General features: G+C 35.7%; 1 protein-coding gene and 1 long non-coding RNA gene across 3 annotated transcripts; one reads left to right on the top strand and one right to left on the bottom strand.

Moving 5' to 3' along the window:
- Positions 1–151: 151 nt before the first annotated feature.
- Positions 152–14071, bottom strand: LOC121250804. The gene is made up of 3 exons (XR_005937856.1): positions 13940–14071; positions 13056–13062; positions 152–164 (listed from the first exon to the last, which is right to left on the bottom strand). It is a non-coding gene; the product is annotated as an uncharacterized LOC121250804 (long non-coding RNA).
- LOC121250789 (histone H3-like centromeric protein HTR12) lies at positions 6892–14438 on the top strand. Of its 2 annotated transcripts, XM_041150009.1 has the most exons (7): positions 6896–7075; positions 7219–7259; positions 7831–7861; positions 7968–8092; positions 11614–11688; positions 13318–13393; positions 14132–14438. In XM_041150009.1, the coding sequence occupies exons 1-7, from the start codon at positions 7024–7026 to the stop codon at positions 14185–14187; spliced, it is 456 nt and encodes a 151-aa protein (XP_041005943.1). In that variant the 5' UTR covers positions 6896–7023; the 3' UTR covers positions 14188–14438. The 2 variants fall into 2 exon arrangements, with proteins under 2 accessions (XP_041005951.1, XP_041005943.1); XM_041150017.1 differs by lacking the exon at positions 13318–13393 and having other exon boundaries at positions 6892–7075.
- The last annotated feature ends 1211 nt before the right edge of the window (positions 14439–15649 follow it).

The following is a 15649-nucleotide window of genomic DNA, read 5'->3' as shown; positions in this document are numbered from 1 at the left end:
CAGAAATTGCCTCAGAGCTTTAATAATAATCAATGTCCTTTACAGAGAAGCCTCAGAATCACACATACTTACAAAGCCCTCATCTCACAACAGAAAATCGCACATATTTTCTCCTCAAAGTGAAACCCTAAGCAATACCCTAGGTTATTCCTTCTCTGTTCTCTCTCTCTCTCGAAGCCTCTCAAATCCAGAATGACAAACACAATGAATTAGGGTTATACATATCGGGTTAGCAATGAATATATATGATGAAACAGATGCCAACGCATGTCATGATCCTACGGCATGAGATTGATTCTTTTCTGGTGCAGCTTACGAGTCACGTGCAGGTCATGTGATCAACCAGCTCAGTGTACTAATCTCCAAAGGTATCATAATCATCCACTTGTCCACCATTCAAAGGTCACAACAAAGAGGATTAGAGATTAACAAAAAACAACAAATAATAAATGTATTGACATAACATTTACAAATCTCCACCTTGGCAAAAGATTTATTGCCAAGTTTTATCAATACTCATCATTGGTCATTCCTGCATTATCCCCCTAATAGGGATAATGGGGACAGACTCTAGACTTCCATACCAATTAAGTTTAGACAGTGTCTGAACTTTGAACAAGGGAGAGACTTAGTCATCATATTTGAAGGGTTATCCTCAGTTAAGACCTTCTCCACACATACAATTTTTGATTCTATAACAACCCTAACAAAATGAAGCATTATATCAATATGTTCGGGCCTTTCATAGAAAACTTGATTTTTAGCTAAGTGTAGTGTACTTTGGTTATCACTGTGTACTGTGATATTGTCATTGTAAATGTTTAACTCACTTGCAATACCTTTTAACCATATGGCCTCTTTTATAGCTTCAGTCAATGCTATATATTTAACCTCTGTGGTGGACAAAGCTACAACAGATTATAAGTGTGATTTCCAGCTGATAGCTCCCCCAAAAGCAGTAAACACATATCCAATTAAGGACTTCCTTGTGTCTACATTTCCTGCAAAATCAGAGTCTACAAAACCAGTTAGCTCATATCCTTTTTCAAAATCATTCTCAAAACTGAGACCTAAATTAGTAGAGCCTGCCAGGACCTTAGCACCCATTTAATGGCCTGTTAGTGGGCTTTTCCTAGATTTCCCATAAATCTACTAACAACACTCATAACATATGTCAAATCAGGTCTAGAACAAACCATTGCATACATTATACTTCCCACCATGCTAGCATAGGGAATTTGTTGCATAAAACTAATATCAAGTTCTGTTTTAGGAGCCTGATCTAAAGACAATTTAAAATGCTGACCTAAAGGGGTGTTGACAGGTTTTACATGTTCCATACCAAATCTCTTAAGAATTTTAGAAATGTAATTTTTCTGAGATAAGTATAGCACTCTTGCATTTCTGTCCCTTTCAATTTCCATTCCTAAAATTCTCTTAGCAGGACCCAGCTCCTTTATTTCAAACTCTGATTTTAGCATGCATTTAACTTGTTCAATTAAATCAGTGTCTTTACAAGCAACCAGTATGTCATCAACATACAAAAGGAGATAAACATAAATTGCTTTTACTTTCTTGTAATAGACACAACTATCATAGCAACTCCTTTTAAAATTGTTACTAATCATGTGTGTATCAAACCTTTTATACCACTGCCTAGGTGATTGTTTAAGGCCATATAAAGATTTTTTAAGAAGACACACTTGATTATTTTTTATTTCATGTGTAAAACTTTTAGGGGTTGCATATAAATTTCTTCCTCAAGTTCTTCATGCAAAAAAAGCAGTTTTAATATCCAATTGTTCAAGATGCAGATTTTCAAAAGTTGTGTAAACTAGCAGTAGTCTAATTGAGCTGTGTTTAACCACAAGAGAGAAGATTCCATTAAAGTCAATTCCTTCTCTCTGTGTAAAGCCTTTGGCTACTAGCCTAGCCTTATACATGGTCCCTTCTATCCCTGGTATACTTTCCTTTTTCTTATAGATCCATTTTGATCCAATTAGTTTCACTCATTGAGGTTTATTCACTAGAACCCAAGTTTTATTCTTATTTAGTGATTCCATCTCCTCATGTATGGCTAAAATCCATTTAGAGGAGTCTTTGCTATTCAAAGTCTCTTTATAGGACCTAGGTTCCTGATTAACAACCTCATTAGCTACAGTTAGAGCAAACATGGTAAGTTCAACTTGATCATACCTTATAGGTGGTTTAATAACCCTCTTTTGCCTATCTCTAACCAGGTTATAAGAGCTAACTCCACCTTGATCCATACTCCCTGAGATTTCTTCCTCAGAGTTACTGCCTTCTACAACTTCATGTTCAGGTTGGGTTTAACCTGCTCCACCTCAACCTGCAACCCCTTTAAGGAGTTGTCAGCTTCTAGGTTTGGTATATCTCTCTATACTTGAGCCATCTGAGACTCATTAAAGATCACATCCTTGCTTATAATGCACATGTACCTACCTGGTCCATCTACCCAAAGTTTATACCCCTTAACCCCTTCTGGATACCCTATAAAAATGCACTTAAGTGCCCTAGGTTCCAGTTTATCAGTTTTTGAATGTACATATGCAATACACCCAAAAACTCTTAGATGGTCATAAGAGGGGGTTTTCCAGACCATAATTCCTGAGGGGTTTTAAACCCTATTGAAGATGAAGGATACTTGTTTATGAGATATACAGCAGTAGTGGTAGCTTCTGCCCAAAAGGTTTTGGGCAGCCCAGAATTGGACAACATGCATCTTACCATTTCTAAGATGATCTTATTCATTCTTTTAGCTAACCCATTCTCTTGAGGGGTTTCCCTCACTGTTTTATGCCTAAGGACTCCCTCTATCCTACAGTACATGTTGAACTCATTAGACAAGAACTCTAAGCCATTGTCAGTTTTTAGAACCTTAAGTTTTCTACTTGCTTGGTTCTCCACCAAGGACTTCCACTCCTTGAATTTTTCAAAAGTGTCACTTTTATTCTTTAAGATATAAATACAGACCTTTCTAGAGTAATCATCTACAATGGAAAGGAAGTAACTCCCTCCATTATGAGAACTTACTCTTGCTGGTCCCCAAAGATCAGAATGAATATAGTCTAAATTTTGTTTGGTGTTATGAGTGGCTGACTTAAAGCTAACCCTCTTGGCCTTCCCATAATTGCAATCTTCACAAAAGGGTAAATTGCTTAAGTTCTGATCACTTAGCAGCCCCTATTTTTGCAACTCTAAAAGGCCCCTCTAACTTACATGTCCAAGTCTCCGATGCCATAGCATTGCTTGGTTCTCTACAATGTTATGTGTAGGGGATGCTTCCCCAACTACAGTTTTTCCAAGTAATGTGTATAAATCATTTTTAATAACCCCTTTCATAATAACTAGAGAACCTTTTGTAACTCTAAGAACCCCTGCCTCAGACTTAAAGGTATATCCTGATAAATCAAGAATGCTAAGAGAAATTAAATTTCTCTTTAAGTCAGGTATAAATCTGACTTCTCTTAAAACTCTTTCAGTACCATCATGCATTTTCAGTCTAACTGACCTTATACCCATGATTTTGCAAGACTTTTTATTTCCTAGAATTACTTGTCCCTCATTTAACTCAGAGAATGTTTCGTTTGATTGGACACATATGAAAGAAACAACCAGAATACATTATCAATTCTGTTTTTAAGTCTTCTTCACTCACAGTGAGAACCTCAGCACTCTCATATCCCTCTAACACCACAGAGGCATCCCCTGCCTCTTTAGGTTTATTCCCAACATTGTTTTTTCTTTCAAGGCAATCTTTTTTAAAATGTCATTCCTTGTGACAATGAAAACATTTAAAATGTTTTCTCTTTGACTTAGACCTAAATTTCTTAACATCATTTTTGCCCCCTCTTCTCTCTCTTTCTGTTCTGTCCCTAACAGTCAAGCCTTCCCCATGATTTTGTTTAGGCTCCCCTCTATTTTAAAGCTCCCTAGTGTGAAGTACATATTGTACTTCATCTAATGTAAGTGAGTCTCTACCAAACATCATAGTTTCTTTTAGGCTTTGGTATGATGAGTCCAAAGTACTCATCAAGAGGATGGCCTAATCCTCATCCTCCACCTTAATGTCTATGTTTACTAAATCTAAAATGATTTTGTTAAACTCATCAAGGTGCTGTCCTATTGGGGTTCCAGGAATCATTTTAAAAGTGTACAATTTGGTTTTTTTACAAAGTCTATTGGCTAAAGATTTAGTCATGTAAAGATTCTCAAGCTTCAGCCATATACCCGCAGCAGTGTCCTCACTGGCCACCTCTCTCAAGACTTTGTCTCCAAGAGAGAGGATTAAGGCACTATGAGCTTTCTGAAGAATGTCCTTTTGGACAGTCTCTTTGTCTTCTTCTTTTCAGGAAAATCCCATTGTTCTAGTAACAAGGAGAGCATCTTGCAGTCCATATTGGACTAGCAATGCCCTCATCTTAATCCTCCATAGCCCAAAATTATTTTCACTCGTGAACTTTTCAATATCAAACCTCATGGTCCCCATCGACCTAGGCTCTAGATACCACTTGTAAAGATTTATTCACAGTTCCCTTTGTACAAAACTCAGAATAACAAAGATTGATATCAAAAATATATTGATAGAACTAGCAAGATTCAACGTAATACAAATCTTACAACAGAATCAGAAAATAACAAGAAAATAGAACAATATCAAGAATAATAATAAAAAAAATAAAGAATAAAAGAATAAACGGAAATAAAGAATCAACACAACAGATTTACGTGGTTCGACCCCAATGGTCTACGTCCACGGTATGCATGGCCTCAGATCTTTATTAATAATCGATGTCCTTCACAGAAAAGCCTCAGAATCACACATATTTACAAAGCCCTCATCTCACAACAGAAAATAGCACAAATTTTCTCTTCAAAGTGAAACCCTAAGCAATACCCTAAGTTATTCCTTCTTTGTTCTCTCTCTCTCTCTCTCTCGAAGCCTCTCAAATCCAGAATGACAAACACAATGAATTAGGATTACACATATCGGGTTACCAATGAATATATATGATGAAACAAATGCCAACTCGTGTCATGATCCTGCGGCATGAGATTGATTCTTTTCTGGTGCTGCTTGCGAGTCACGTGCAGGTCACGTGATCAACCAATTTAGTGTATTAATCTCCAAAGATATCAGAATCAGCCACTTGTCCACTATTCAAAGGTCACAACAAAGAGGATTAGAGATTAACAAAAAACAACAAATAATAAATGTATTGACATAACATTTACAATCTTAATAGTAATGGTTATACTTGTACGTAATACAAGTTAGACAATGCCAATGATGACGTATGTATCTAATCTATAGCGGAAAAATTTCAGATAATTTCTAAGGTTTGAATAAGAAATATGAGTCATAAAAAAAAATATTAAAAACGTGAGAAATTGCATTATTTATCCTGAATGTTGCTATTCTCAATCACATTAATTGATGTGAATGAAAATAATATAATTTAGATGAAGAATACTATTCCTAATATAATTTGTGTAATGCTACGCGTCTTTTTAAATTTGTCATCTTTCCTTACACAAGTTGACTTGACAAAGTTTAAATGGTTTTTTATATTAACGACTTGAAAACCTACTTAAACATGTCTAATCAGCTTGTATGATTGAAAATTAAAAAAAAAATGTCTAAAATGAATTTCTCATATATTTTTTAGGGTTAATTGCAAATTCAGTTCTCGATTTTCATGGATTTGTAAAAAGTTATCTTGATTTTTTTAACTCAACATTTACACCTAAGATTCCAAAATTTTACAATTCTCATCTTTTGTTAAAGGTTTTATTATCTTACATTTTTATGGAAGTTGCGAAATGCAAAATTTTAAAATTCTAGGTATAAATTAGGGTTGGGTGGCAAGACACCTCCTCCCTACCCTACCTCGACCAGGTAGATGCTAGTTTTCATATATTTGTAAAAAATTATCTCGATTTTTTTTTTAACTCACAATATTTGCACCTAAGATTTAAAAAATTTACAATTCGCAACTTTCGTTAAAGGTTTTATTACCTTACGTTTATGGAAGTTACAAATTGTAAAATTTTAAAATTCTAGATATAAATTAGGGTTGGGTGGCAGGGCACCACCTCCCCACCCCACCTCAGGTAAGCATATGCCAGTTTTCATCGATCTGTATAATGTTACCTTATTTTTTTAACTCACAGCATTTTCACCTAAGATTTCAAAAATTTAAAATTCACAACTTTCGTTAAAAAGGTTTTATTACCTTACATTTTTATAGAAGTTGCGATTGCAAAATTTTAAAATTTAGGTATAAATTAGGGTTGGGCAACAGGGCACTGCCTTCCTACCCCTGTTTTGCATCCACATAATATCCACATGGTCGAGGCCGAGGGTGGGGCCCTGGCTGGGCCCAAGCTTGCCCAGGTTCCAACCAACCCCCCTGCCCTTCCCCTTCCCTTCCCCTTCCCCTTCCCCTTCACACACACACACACACTAGGACTCTCTCCCTCTCGCAGTCGCAACTTGTGCCTACTTGGCTCTAGTATCTCTCTCTCTCAATGAGTCAGTACATTGGCCACTTGGTGGGCCATTGGGCATGGAGCTATGGGTGGTGGTCACCAATTCGCCCCTCATCCGATAGGACGAGGGCACCCACCTCTCTTGGAATGGGATCCTCCCCCTCCCTCCCTCTGCCAATGTGGTGGCGGGGACACTCGGAGTTTCAGGTAGCACCCCTATAAATGTTGCAAAAAAATGGGGCATTGAATTTTCAGTTAACCCTAGTTTTTATAAGATTTTTAACTTTTTAAGGACGTTGACGACGTCGTTCTTGAGATCTTATCACAATATTAAAACGTAGTGGAGCGGGAAATGTCGTTTATGTACCTATTTATTTAATTTAATTCTTTGGGTATTTTGAAAGTATCACTTCTCCCCGCTCTAGATGCGTTTCCCCCCGTCTTTGCGTATGTGTCAGTGTGTGTGTGAGACATAGTTGAGCTCACTGCAAGCATTTTGTTCTCAATCAAATGGCGAGGATCAAACATCCCGCTAACAGGAAAGGACATTCGAGAAAATCAGGTCCTCTCTCTCTCTCTCTCTCTCTCTCTCTCTCTCTCTCTCTCTCTCCATACATGTATTTCTGTTTTGTGTTTATATATATTTCTTAGGGTTTGATTCTTTTTTCCCCCTTTTTTTTGTGGTTTTGCTCTATGTGATACCAGGTTCTGGAGGGGAATCGTCAACTCCACCTGCTCGGAGTGCGGTAACACTCTTTCTTCTGTCTTCATCTTCTCTCTATGTTCAATTTTTCCTTTTTCCGTTCGGCCTTTCAGAAAATTTGGAAAAATGAGTGGGAGCTGGAATTGACCCTATTTTTGTCTTCTTATATCTCGTAGAAAGTGAGCCGTTTCTTTTAGTTGAGCTGAATGGTTACATTAGGCCTTGCTTAGTGGTTTTCTTTTTTTGTTATTCTGAGATCTTAAATAGTGAGAAGAATTTGATTGGCGCAATTTGCTTTACCTGTATTTCCTCAGTAACCAAACCGAGCCTTATAATTGGTAATATCTTTTCATTGTCTGCTTTTTGTAGGAAAGGAAACATAGGAAATTAAATACAATCTGAAATTTCCATTCCCATGAGTTATTCCCTCAAACGAAATATGAAACGTAAAAAAGAAAAAACTGAAAATTAAAAATTGAGTGACGCATTTGGGTGTTTTAGCCTGTACTTCTTTATTCCATATTTCAAATTTAATGTTGATTTATTTTTTCATTCCAATATTGTTTACCTCGTTCTTTCTCGATGGTTATGTAAATTTGTTTAAAATGTTGAAGCGTCCTGGTGGAAGTCCGAATACAGCTGGAAGTAAGTTTTTGTTACATTTAACTGTTTACACATTTCCAACTTGTTTGATGATGATGATCATGTCAGTATTGATATGTGGTGATTTGATTATTCGATTGTTCTATAGCTTCGGGAACACAGAGGCAGGCAAAGAAGCGGCGCTATAAGCCAGGAACAGTGGCTCTTCGTGAGATTAGGCACTTCCAAAAGACTTGGACGCTGCTCATTCCCATTGCTCCTTTTGTTAGAGTTGTAAGTTCATTAGCTTAGTTATAACACTAAATGTGCACCTCACGGATTTACACATGTTGAAAGGATGACCAGATTTTTTTTTATAAGTGAGTGAAGAATAAACACAAAATCCAGTGCTTGAGTATATAGGAAGTATACAAGAGGAACACCTAACTAGGAATAGAAAAGTTGACAAGAAAATCATGAAGACTCTGAACCATTAAACTCTTAGGAGGCTGTCCAAAGGAACAAAGTCTTAAGAAAAAAGTTTTAAGCTCTTCCATCTGGTGCATGCAATTCTCAAAGTTTCTTTCATTCTTTTCCCTTGAGATGCGTTACACTAGATTGATAGAGATCATCTTCCATACCAGTACAATTTGTGGTTGTCTCCTATTGGCAAAGGGGTCTACTTTCCTTCTCAGCATAGCCCAAGGCAACCCAACTCAGCCAACGAAGTCATTTTGTAAGGCACTGGCAATCTTGCAATGGATTAATAGATAGTCTACTATGATACGATGTTTTCTTAGGCTATTTGTGATAAGGATCCTCCCTATAGATGTTTTCCTAGCTAAACAGCTGCCGCCTTATAGTGCCAAATACTCTCCAAGGGAAGGAATTGCTTTCTTGAGGTATGAGGACCTTATAGAAGAATGATCGAAGAACGAAATTCTCTTTCTTGGAAAGGGCCCCAAGAATCTTATTTGTATCACCTAGACATAATCTAGGAGATTCAAGAATTTTGTGTAGGCATTAATCTCTCAATCACGAGTTGTTTTGCTAAATATAACATTTCATTGTGAGTAGCCAATGGAGAACTCCAATAGATTAGCTACAAAAGTCTTATGCACAGTTACAACACTACACATCTCTGGAAAACTTCCTTGAAGACCTTGTCACCATACCATAAGTTATGCCAAAATTGGAATCTAGAGCCATCTCCTACTTGAAGTCTATTATGAATAGAAAAAAACCTTCTGTCCTATACTGATATTTTCCTCTATCCCCACCCCATGAAACCTATGTATCTCATTAGTAAACCTCCCACTGCAAGCACAACCATATTTTGAATCCATTATGGCTTTCCACAAGCTTTCTCATGCTGGTAACACCAAATCCACTTTTCTAGGAAGGCATGGTTGAACATAAGGACGTTTCTAACTCCCAAGCCTCCCTTAGGCATTAGAGAGCACACCTTATATTAGTTTATTAGGCGAAATATGAGTTCTTCATGTGGCTTCATAAAAAGTCCTATAGTAGCACTTCTACATATGATTGATCACACTTGTGGGAAGGGAAAACATAGATAGGAAATACTTTGGCAAGTTAAAGAGCGTGCTCTTCATCAAGGTGATCCTTCCACCTTTTGATAGCTTCATCCTCTTCCAACGAGGCAGAGGACTCTCGATCTTCTCAATTACTCATCTCAAATAGACTTGGCCCTAAAAGGAGTTCCTAAAGGAAGGCCTAGACGTTTTATAGGCAAAGAGGTACATACCAAATGTTGGCCAAACTTTCTATATTAGAAAGTAGAAGCGTTCCCAATTTCCAACATGAACCATCTTTGACTTAGCCAAATTCACTTTTAACCTAGAAATGACTTTTTAGCATAGGAAAAGATCCCTCATAATGTGGATGTGGTCTAGGCTTGTCCCACATAATATCAAGGTATCAAGAGGAGATGGCAAATGTTAAGCAACCCTAAGATTTCTAGACCTCCATAGAATAGGCAGAGAGAATGCCTCCACCAATAGTAGCTCATAACATTTTGCTAAGCCAATGAAAATAATAAATGTAATGTCGATAGCGGATCACCCTCTCTCAACTCTAGAGAGCTACTGAAGAAGTCAACAAGAGTTCCATTCATCAATACAAAAAGTGCGTTGTAATGATGCAGTGTGTTATCCAGGATTGTCATTTCTTCTCAAAACCACATCACCCAAGCAAATAATAGAGGAACTCCCAATATGATGATAACTCCCAATATGACGATAGGCTTTCTCTATGTTCAATTCGTAGAGCAGCCCTAGCTTGCCTAAGTAAAGCCTACTATCCAAGAACTAATAAGCAATGAGCATAGAGTCTAAGATTTGTCTACCTCTTACAAATGCATTTTGAGGCTTTGAAATGATATTCTTGGTAATCCTACTCAACCAATTAAATTAGTAAAGACTTTGCAATTATCTTGTACACCCCATTCACAAGGCTACTGTGGCAGAAATCTTTAGCATCCATTGTCCTGTCGCTTTTAAGAATGAGGGCTATAAAGATGGTATTTAGGCTTTTTTCAAGCTTGCAGTTGGTGTAAAAGTCCTGGAATACCCTCATAATGTCTCTTTCAATCATATACCAACAATCTTGAAAGGATGAACAGACTTATGGATGGATACATTCATAAATAGATTTCAGAGGATATTTTTTGCTATTGTTAGTGATGAGCAAGGGAAATGATGCATTCCCCCTAATGGGATGTGTGTGAACCTGCAACAGCAAGTAAAATTACCCAACTAAACTCCATCAAGCCCTGATCCTAATTAAATCTAGATCAGTTTATGGATCCCCTTTGACTTAGTGGGGTCACTCACATGTATTATCTTCCTAAGTTCTATCCTATATGAGATCATTACCTTCTGTTGTTTCTCTATTTAACATATCCTTTTTAACTACAACTACCAGTATAGATTTTTGCTTCCTGGCACTTTAACTCCTGAAGTTGAAATAGATTGTTTTCTATTGGTAAGCCTGTAAAATTACTTAAAAAATATCCGAAATTATTGTAGATACATGTATGAACAATATAAATTTGAAACTCATTCATATAAATGACCATCATCAATTTGGAATGGATTTTTTATTTGTGTGCTTCTAACTAAATCCTTAGGATGTTGACTTGAACTCTCCACTTTAATGGGAGTGGAGCTATTGTTCGAGTGAATAGTGTATCAGGCACCTTATATTATCTGTTGAAAATCCTTTTTGTGATTGCATTCTAGTTCTTTTGTAACTGTCCCCAAATGAATGGCTAAAACCTCAATGTAGAAAAGCTATGGTGCTGGAAATTTGGTATTGTAGCCATAAGCGAATTTGGGCTGTTAATTATGTCAATACAATATTTGTGATAGGTATTTTTTTTTTTTTTTTTTTTTATAGGTTTATGCCAATTCTGTATTCAGTTTGACCATGCTGTTTTTATTTTTAAGGAAGAATGGAAGAAGATGCCTCTTACTCTAAGTAAAACACCTAATTTATGACAAGTATATTGTTGTTAGGAATTGTGGAATCCTTTATGGTCTTAAAATGATGATTGCACTGTTGGGTGTATTTCCCTGTTTATAGATTCAGACTTTCTCAATTTAAAATATGTAAACGAACATTCTCATTAAGATGCTCCATTTTATTCTTTTGTTATATTTATGGCCAATTTGATCAATATTTAGCATTAGGCTATGAAGAAGTTTGGCCTTTCTGTTGACTTCGGTCTATGGCATGCGTCAATTAGGTTTGGTAGTGAAGTTTAATTTGAAAATAGTCCTTGTCATTTGTAGGTGAAACAGATAACCTTTCAATTCTCTCCAGATGTTAATCGTTGGACAGCTGAAGCTTTAGTAGCACTGCAGGAGGTATATAAATGTTTTGTTATGTATCTATAATATATATTGGAAGGCTTGGAAGTGGATAACACCTACCTCATTATCAACATGCATGTCTTGGGAATGATCATGTGGATCCTATGTTTTTATAATTTGGAAGTTCTTTTTCGCGTGCTCTGCTTATGAAATTTCTGGTCTTCCCAAATATCGTTTGTTCTAATTGTAAACATATGTATAGTCTCTGCACGTAAAAGTTTCTAATGTATTTTCATTTTGACCACAATATGCTTGAGAAGGCGGCATTAATCTATGATGTTGTCTTTATATGGTAGTGACTGTTGAATAAATTACAATAGTTGTTTATTGCTTACTTCTATTCAATATACGTTCTATTTGATAGGCACTCATGACTTGGTGCTCTGCTTGAGAGGCATCACTATTTTGCTTTCCACTCCAGATAGTTCATAAGCATTAATCAATTCGGATGGGAAATTAACAAATAAAACCTATTGGAATGAGCAAACAGGATCAATGTAAATGGCCCCAAATACTTTGATACATTGACATAAATAGTACTCTTGATGATAATTATACAAGACAACTCTATCATGAGTTTTTCATGATAACAATCACTGATGGTCTTCTTTTTCTTTTTCTTCGTTTTTTTAAAAGTAATTTTCCCAGAAAATATGCTGTTGATCATCAAATGATATCTGTAACATTTTAACTTTCTCATTTTCAATTCCAGTGACTCGACATGTTTCTTGGTTCTGATAACTGCAATATACTGATCATCACAACGTACTAATCTCTGCACCCTGAGATTATAATATCAGGGTATATTGACTTGGGCAAGTGGATTGAAGTTATAATATCCGTTAGTCATTGAGAGACATATACAGTACAATGCTTGCTTCTTTTGTATGAGATTGAAGCAATCTGTCTTTCGGTTGCTTTTATGCCTCGGTTGGGAATGGCACAACTATCCTGTTTAGGCCTTACTTAATTCTCATCTATGGTACTTTGTTGAGAACCATTATACTTATAAAAAAAAAAACTTTGTTGAGAACCATTATGGGCATTTTTTAGAGCTTCTGCTCTCCTCTGGAGAGGGATTGTAAAGCCTAAGCAAATTACTTGGGTTTAGTTTCAGGATTACCACTATCCCATTAACTCATAGGCCACCACATATATTCTAACAGCCTTTTCATATATTCTAACTGCCTTTTCCCTCATTTACTTTGGGTATGACTAATTTACCCAAGATGATTTCCATTATTATAAACCGATAGTCATTGAACTTCTAACTTTTGCTGGTTTACTTTCAAATGCCATGGGATTTTGCTTGCTGATAGGTGATGATTTAATCTTGATGTATTTTGTTATATTCTTTGAACTCATGGACTAACATGGAAAGCAAGTATGGTGGCACAGCAGAATCTGACTCTTGATATAATGATGTTGCAAAACATGTCAATGAAAAGTGCTTAGGAACTCTCCTTTGGTGACACTGTTTACTACTACGTCGCAAATTATTGTATCTACTTCTGCTTTTTGGTTCAACTTTTGACTACATCAAGAGAGATGGCGCAATTCTGAGCTTTTGCTAGCATTAATATACATAAAGACTATACCCTTATTGGTTTGTTTTATTCCTAGGCAGCAGAGGACTTTTTGGTCCATTTATTTGAAGATGGAATGCTATGTGCAATTCATGCGAAGCGTGTAACTTTGAGTAAGTTGAAATTTAGACTTACGAAGTTTTTTAGTCTACCTTTAGTAATATAATATGAAAAAATGAAATGAATTTCTCTCTTATGAAATAACTTTCAAAAGCTTCAGACCAATTTTTAAAGCATCATGGCTTGGCTAGTCTGATTGAAGGGGACAACTTTTTTGTCTCTTAGGAAATGGAATATGGCAATTAGTTAACTGAAGGCTAGTAGAAACTTTGTAGATTGTGCTAGATAGAGTGTTATACCTATTGGCCATCTCATTCTTGAAGCTAATTTTTTTCTGAATGCTTGATTTGCACCTTAGTATGTCTTTTGTAGATTGAACTTCCATTCCGAAAAGGCATCTATACTGTGTCAGTCCAGATAAAATGATCTGTTTCTCAGTCAGAAACCAAATTTCACAATATATTCAGAAAGATCAGAGCTTCCTTCCCCCTGCAATATTTTAGTAGCTTTTCCTATCCGAAGATTTTCTTCCTATGGTTTACTTGGTTTTTTGCTGAAAAATTGCAAATATAACTATTGAGTAGAAGTCTTCTGTGTACTTGGTCAGGTTAATATTTGCATAGAGTTGTGGGATTAGCCACCTGTTGAAGTTAATGCAATTTGTCAATGTCATACAATCTACTGGTGGCGTACTGCATATGATTTTTTCAGATCAAAATTTGAGTTACTCTATCTTGCTGTCCCACTGGCAATTCAAAATATTGAAACTCGTTTCATTTGCTTTTACTCAGTGAAAAAGGACTTTGAGTTGGCACGTCGGCTTGGAGGGAAAGGAAGGCCCTGGTGAGAGCATTGTACAAGTAGCAAGACCATTGTTATTGATTGTGAACATTCTAGGGGGAAATTGCAATTGTTCTTTGACAGTAATTACCTTTTTGTAGTTTTAGCACTGAAATTAGGAAGTAGGAAGCAACCTCACTTTCTTAGATGGTATGCCATATCATTTAATACAGTTTGACCAGTAAGCATGTGATGGGATACCGGCCTGTAGAGGTGTTACTAAATTTAATGAGATGAAATACAAATTGGAGTGTTAAATATTTAAGGCAACTATCTAAACAAATCTGTGTCTTGTTCTGCTTTAGACTCTTAACATATACATGTGCCCGTTTATGTGTGCCTGCAGAGTGTAACTGCATTCCATACTAATATGTGCACAGCCAAATTTATTTCTTTGGAGCTATAAGTATCAAGGTACCTGATTAGATGATCTGATTGCCTCGATGCCTTCTACACAACCTCCCACCCTGACCATGCATTTCTAGACACACTGGTGCTATCAGCTTCCATAAAGAACTTTCCACGCCATATAAATTCCATTGTTAATTACATGAAAAATGCTTTTTCAATAGCAAAAGATGGTCTACATGAACAAAAATGCAATAAGAAACCAAGTTATTACTACACACACTCACGTATATACACATAATTAGAACAAAAGAAGCCTAGGGATTTGTACCAGATCCTTATAGTACATAACTGCATATGCCAATTATTTGATTTTTAAACCTCATGCTCATTAGATCTGAACATGGGACGTAATTTAAGACGGACATTAATTTTGAATATTTTTTTGAGATGCTTTCATTGCAAGTGTTTAAATCAAATTAGAGGGCAATCTGATTTCCATGGATGGATTTTTTTTTTTTTTTTTAATTATCGGAACAAAGGGGACCAATCTCTTATAGTTTCTCTGATCTTAATTCGATTTCAAGATCAGTTATGCTTTGGAATTTATTTTTTATTGTTTGGTTTAATTAGTTTTCAGGATTACATTGTATAGCTTTGGAGCCTTAGATGAGACATTTATGTCTCATCTGATCTCATTCCATCTTATTCTCAAATATAATATAAATATAAAATTTTCAAATTAATCATTACAACTGTTTCAAACTTTCAAATAAAAAATAAATTCAATTTTTTCAAATTTTTAAACAAAAATAATATTATTACAATATTTTAACTTTATAATATTTTTTATTCTACTTTTTTTCTCTCATTTTTTAAAATCTAAAATATACTCAATTCAAATTATCTCATTACTATTCACAAACTATCTTACTATTATTCACAAAATTAATCAATCGGTGTAATTTTATGATTCTCGACCCATTTTTTGTTTTTTGCTTTTGTTTTTAATATCCAAACATGACTTTATAATCTATTTTAGGTTGTTATCATTGTGATTTCTTCGACTTTTTAAATTTATAGACAAGTCTGTTATCGAGGAGCCAGGAAATAATGATGAA

Source organism: Juglans microcarpa x Juglans regia, chromosome 1D (genome assembly GCF_004785595.1).
Source record: "Juglans microcarpa x Juglans regia isolate MS1-56 chromosome 1D, Jm3101_v1.0, whole genome shotgun sequence".
NCBI classification, from domain to species: domain Eukaryota; kingdom Viridiplantae; phylum Streptophyta; class Magnoliopsida; order Fagales; family Juglandaceae; genus Juglans; species Juglans microcarpa x Juglans regia.
This window is presented reverse-complemented; position numbering and strand designations above follow the sequence as displayed.

Coding starts and splice junctions, on each gene's coding strand:
- LOC121250789 (XM_041150009.1), top strand. CDS start 7,024: ATGGCGAGGATCAAACATCCCGCTAACAGGAAAGGACATTCGAGAAAA. Junction 7,076..7,218: donor AGGACATTCGAGAAAATCAG/GTCCTCTCTCTC, acceptor ATGTGATACCAG/GTTCTGGAGGGGAATCGTCA. Junction 13,394..14,131: donor TGCGAAGCGTGTAACTTTGA/GTAAGTTGAAAT, acceptor GCTTTTACTCAG/TGAAAAAGGACTTTGAGTTG.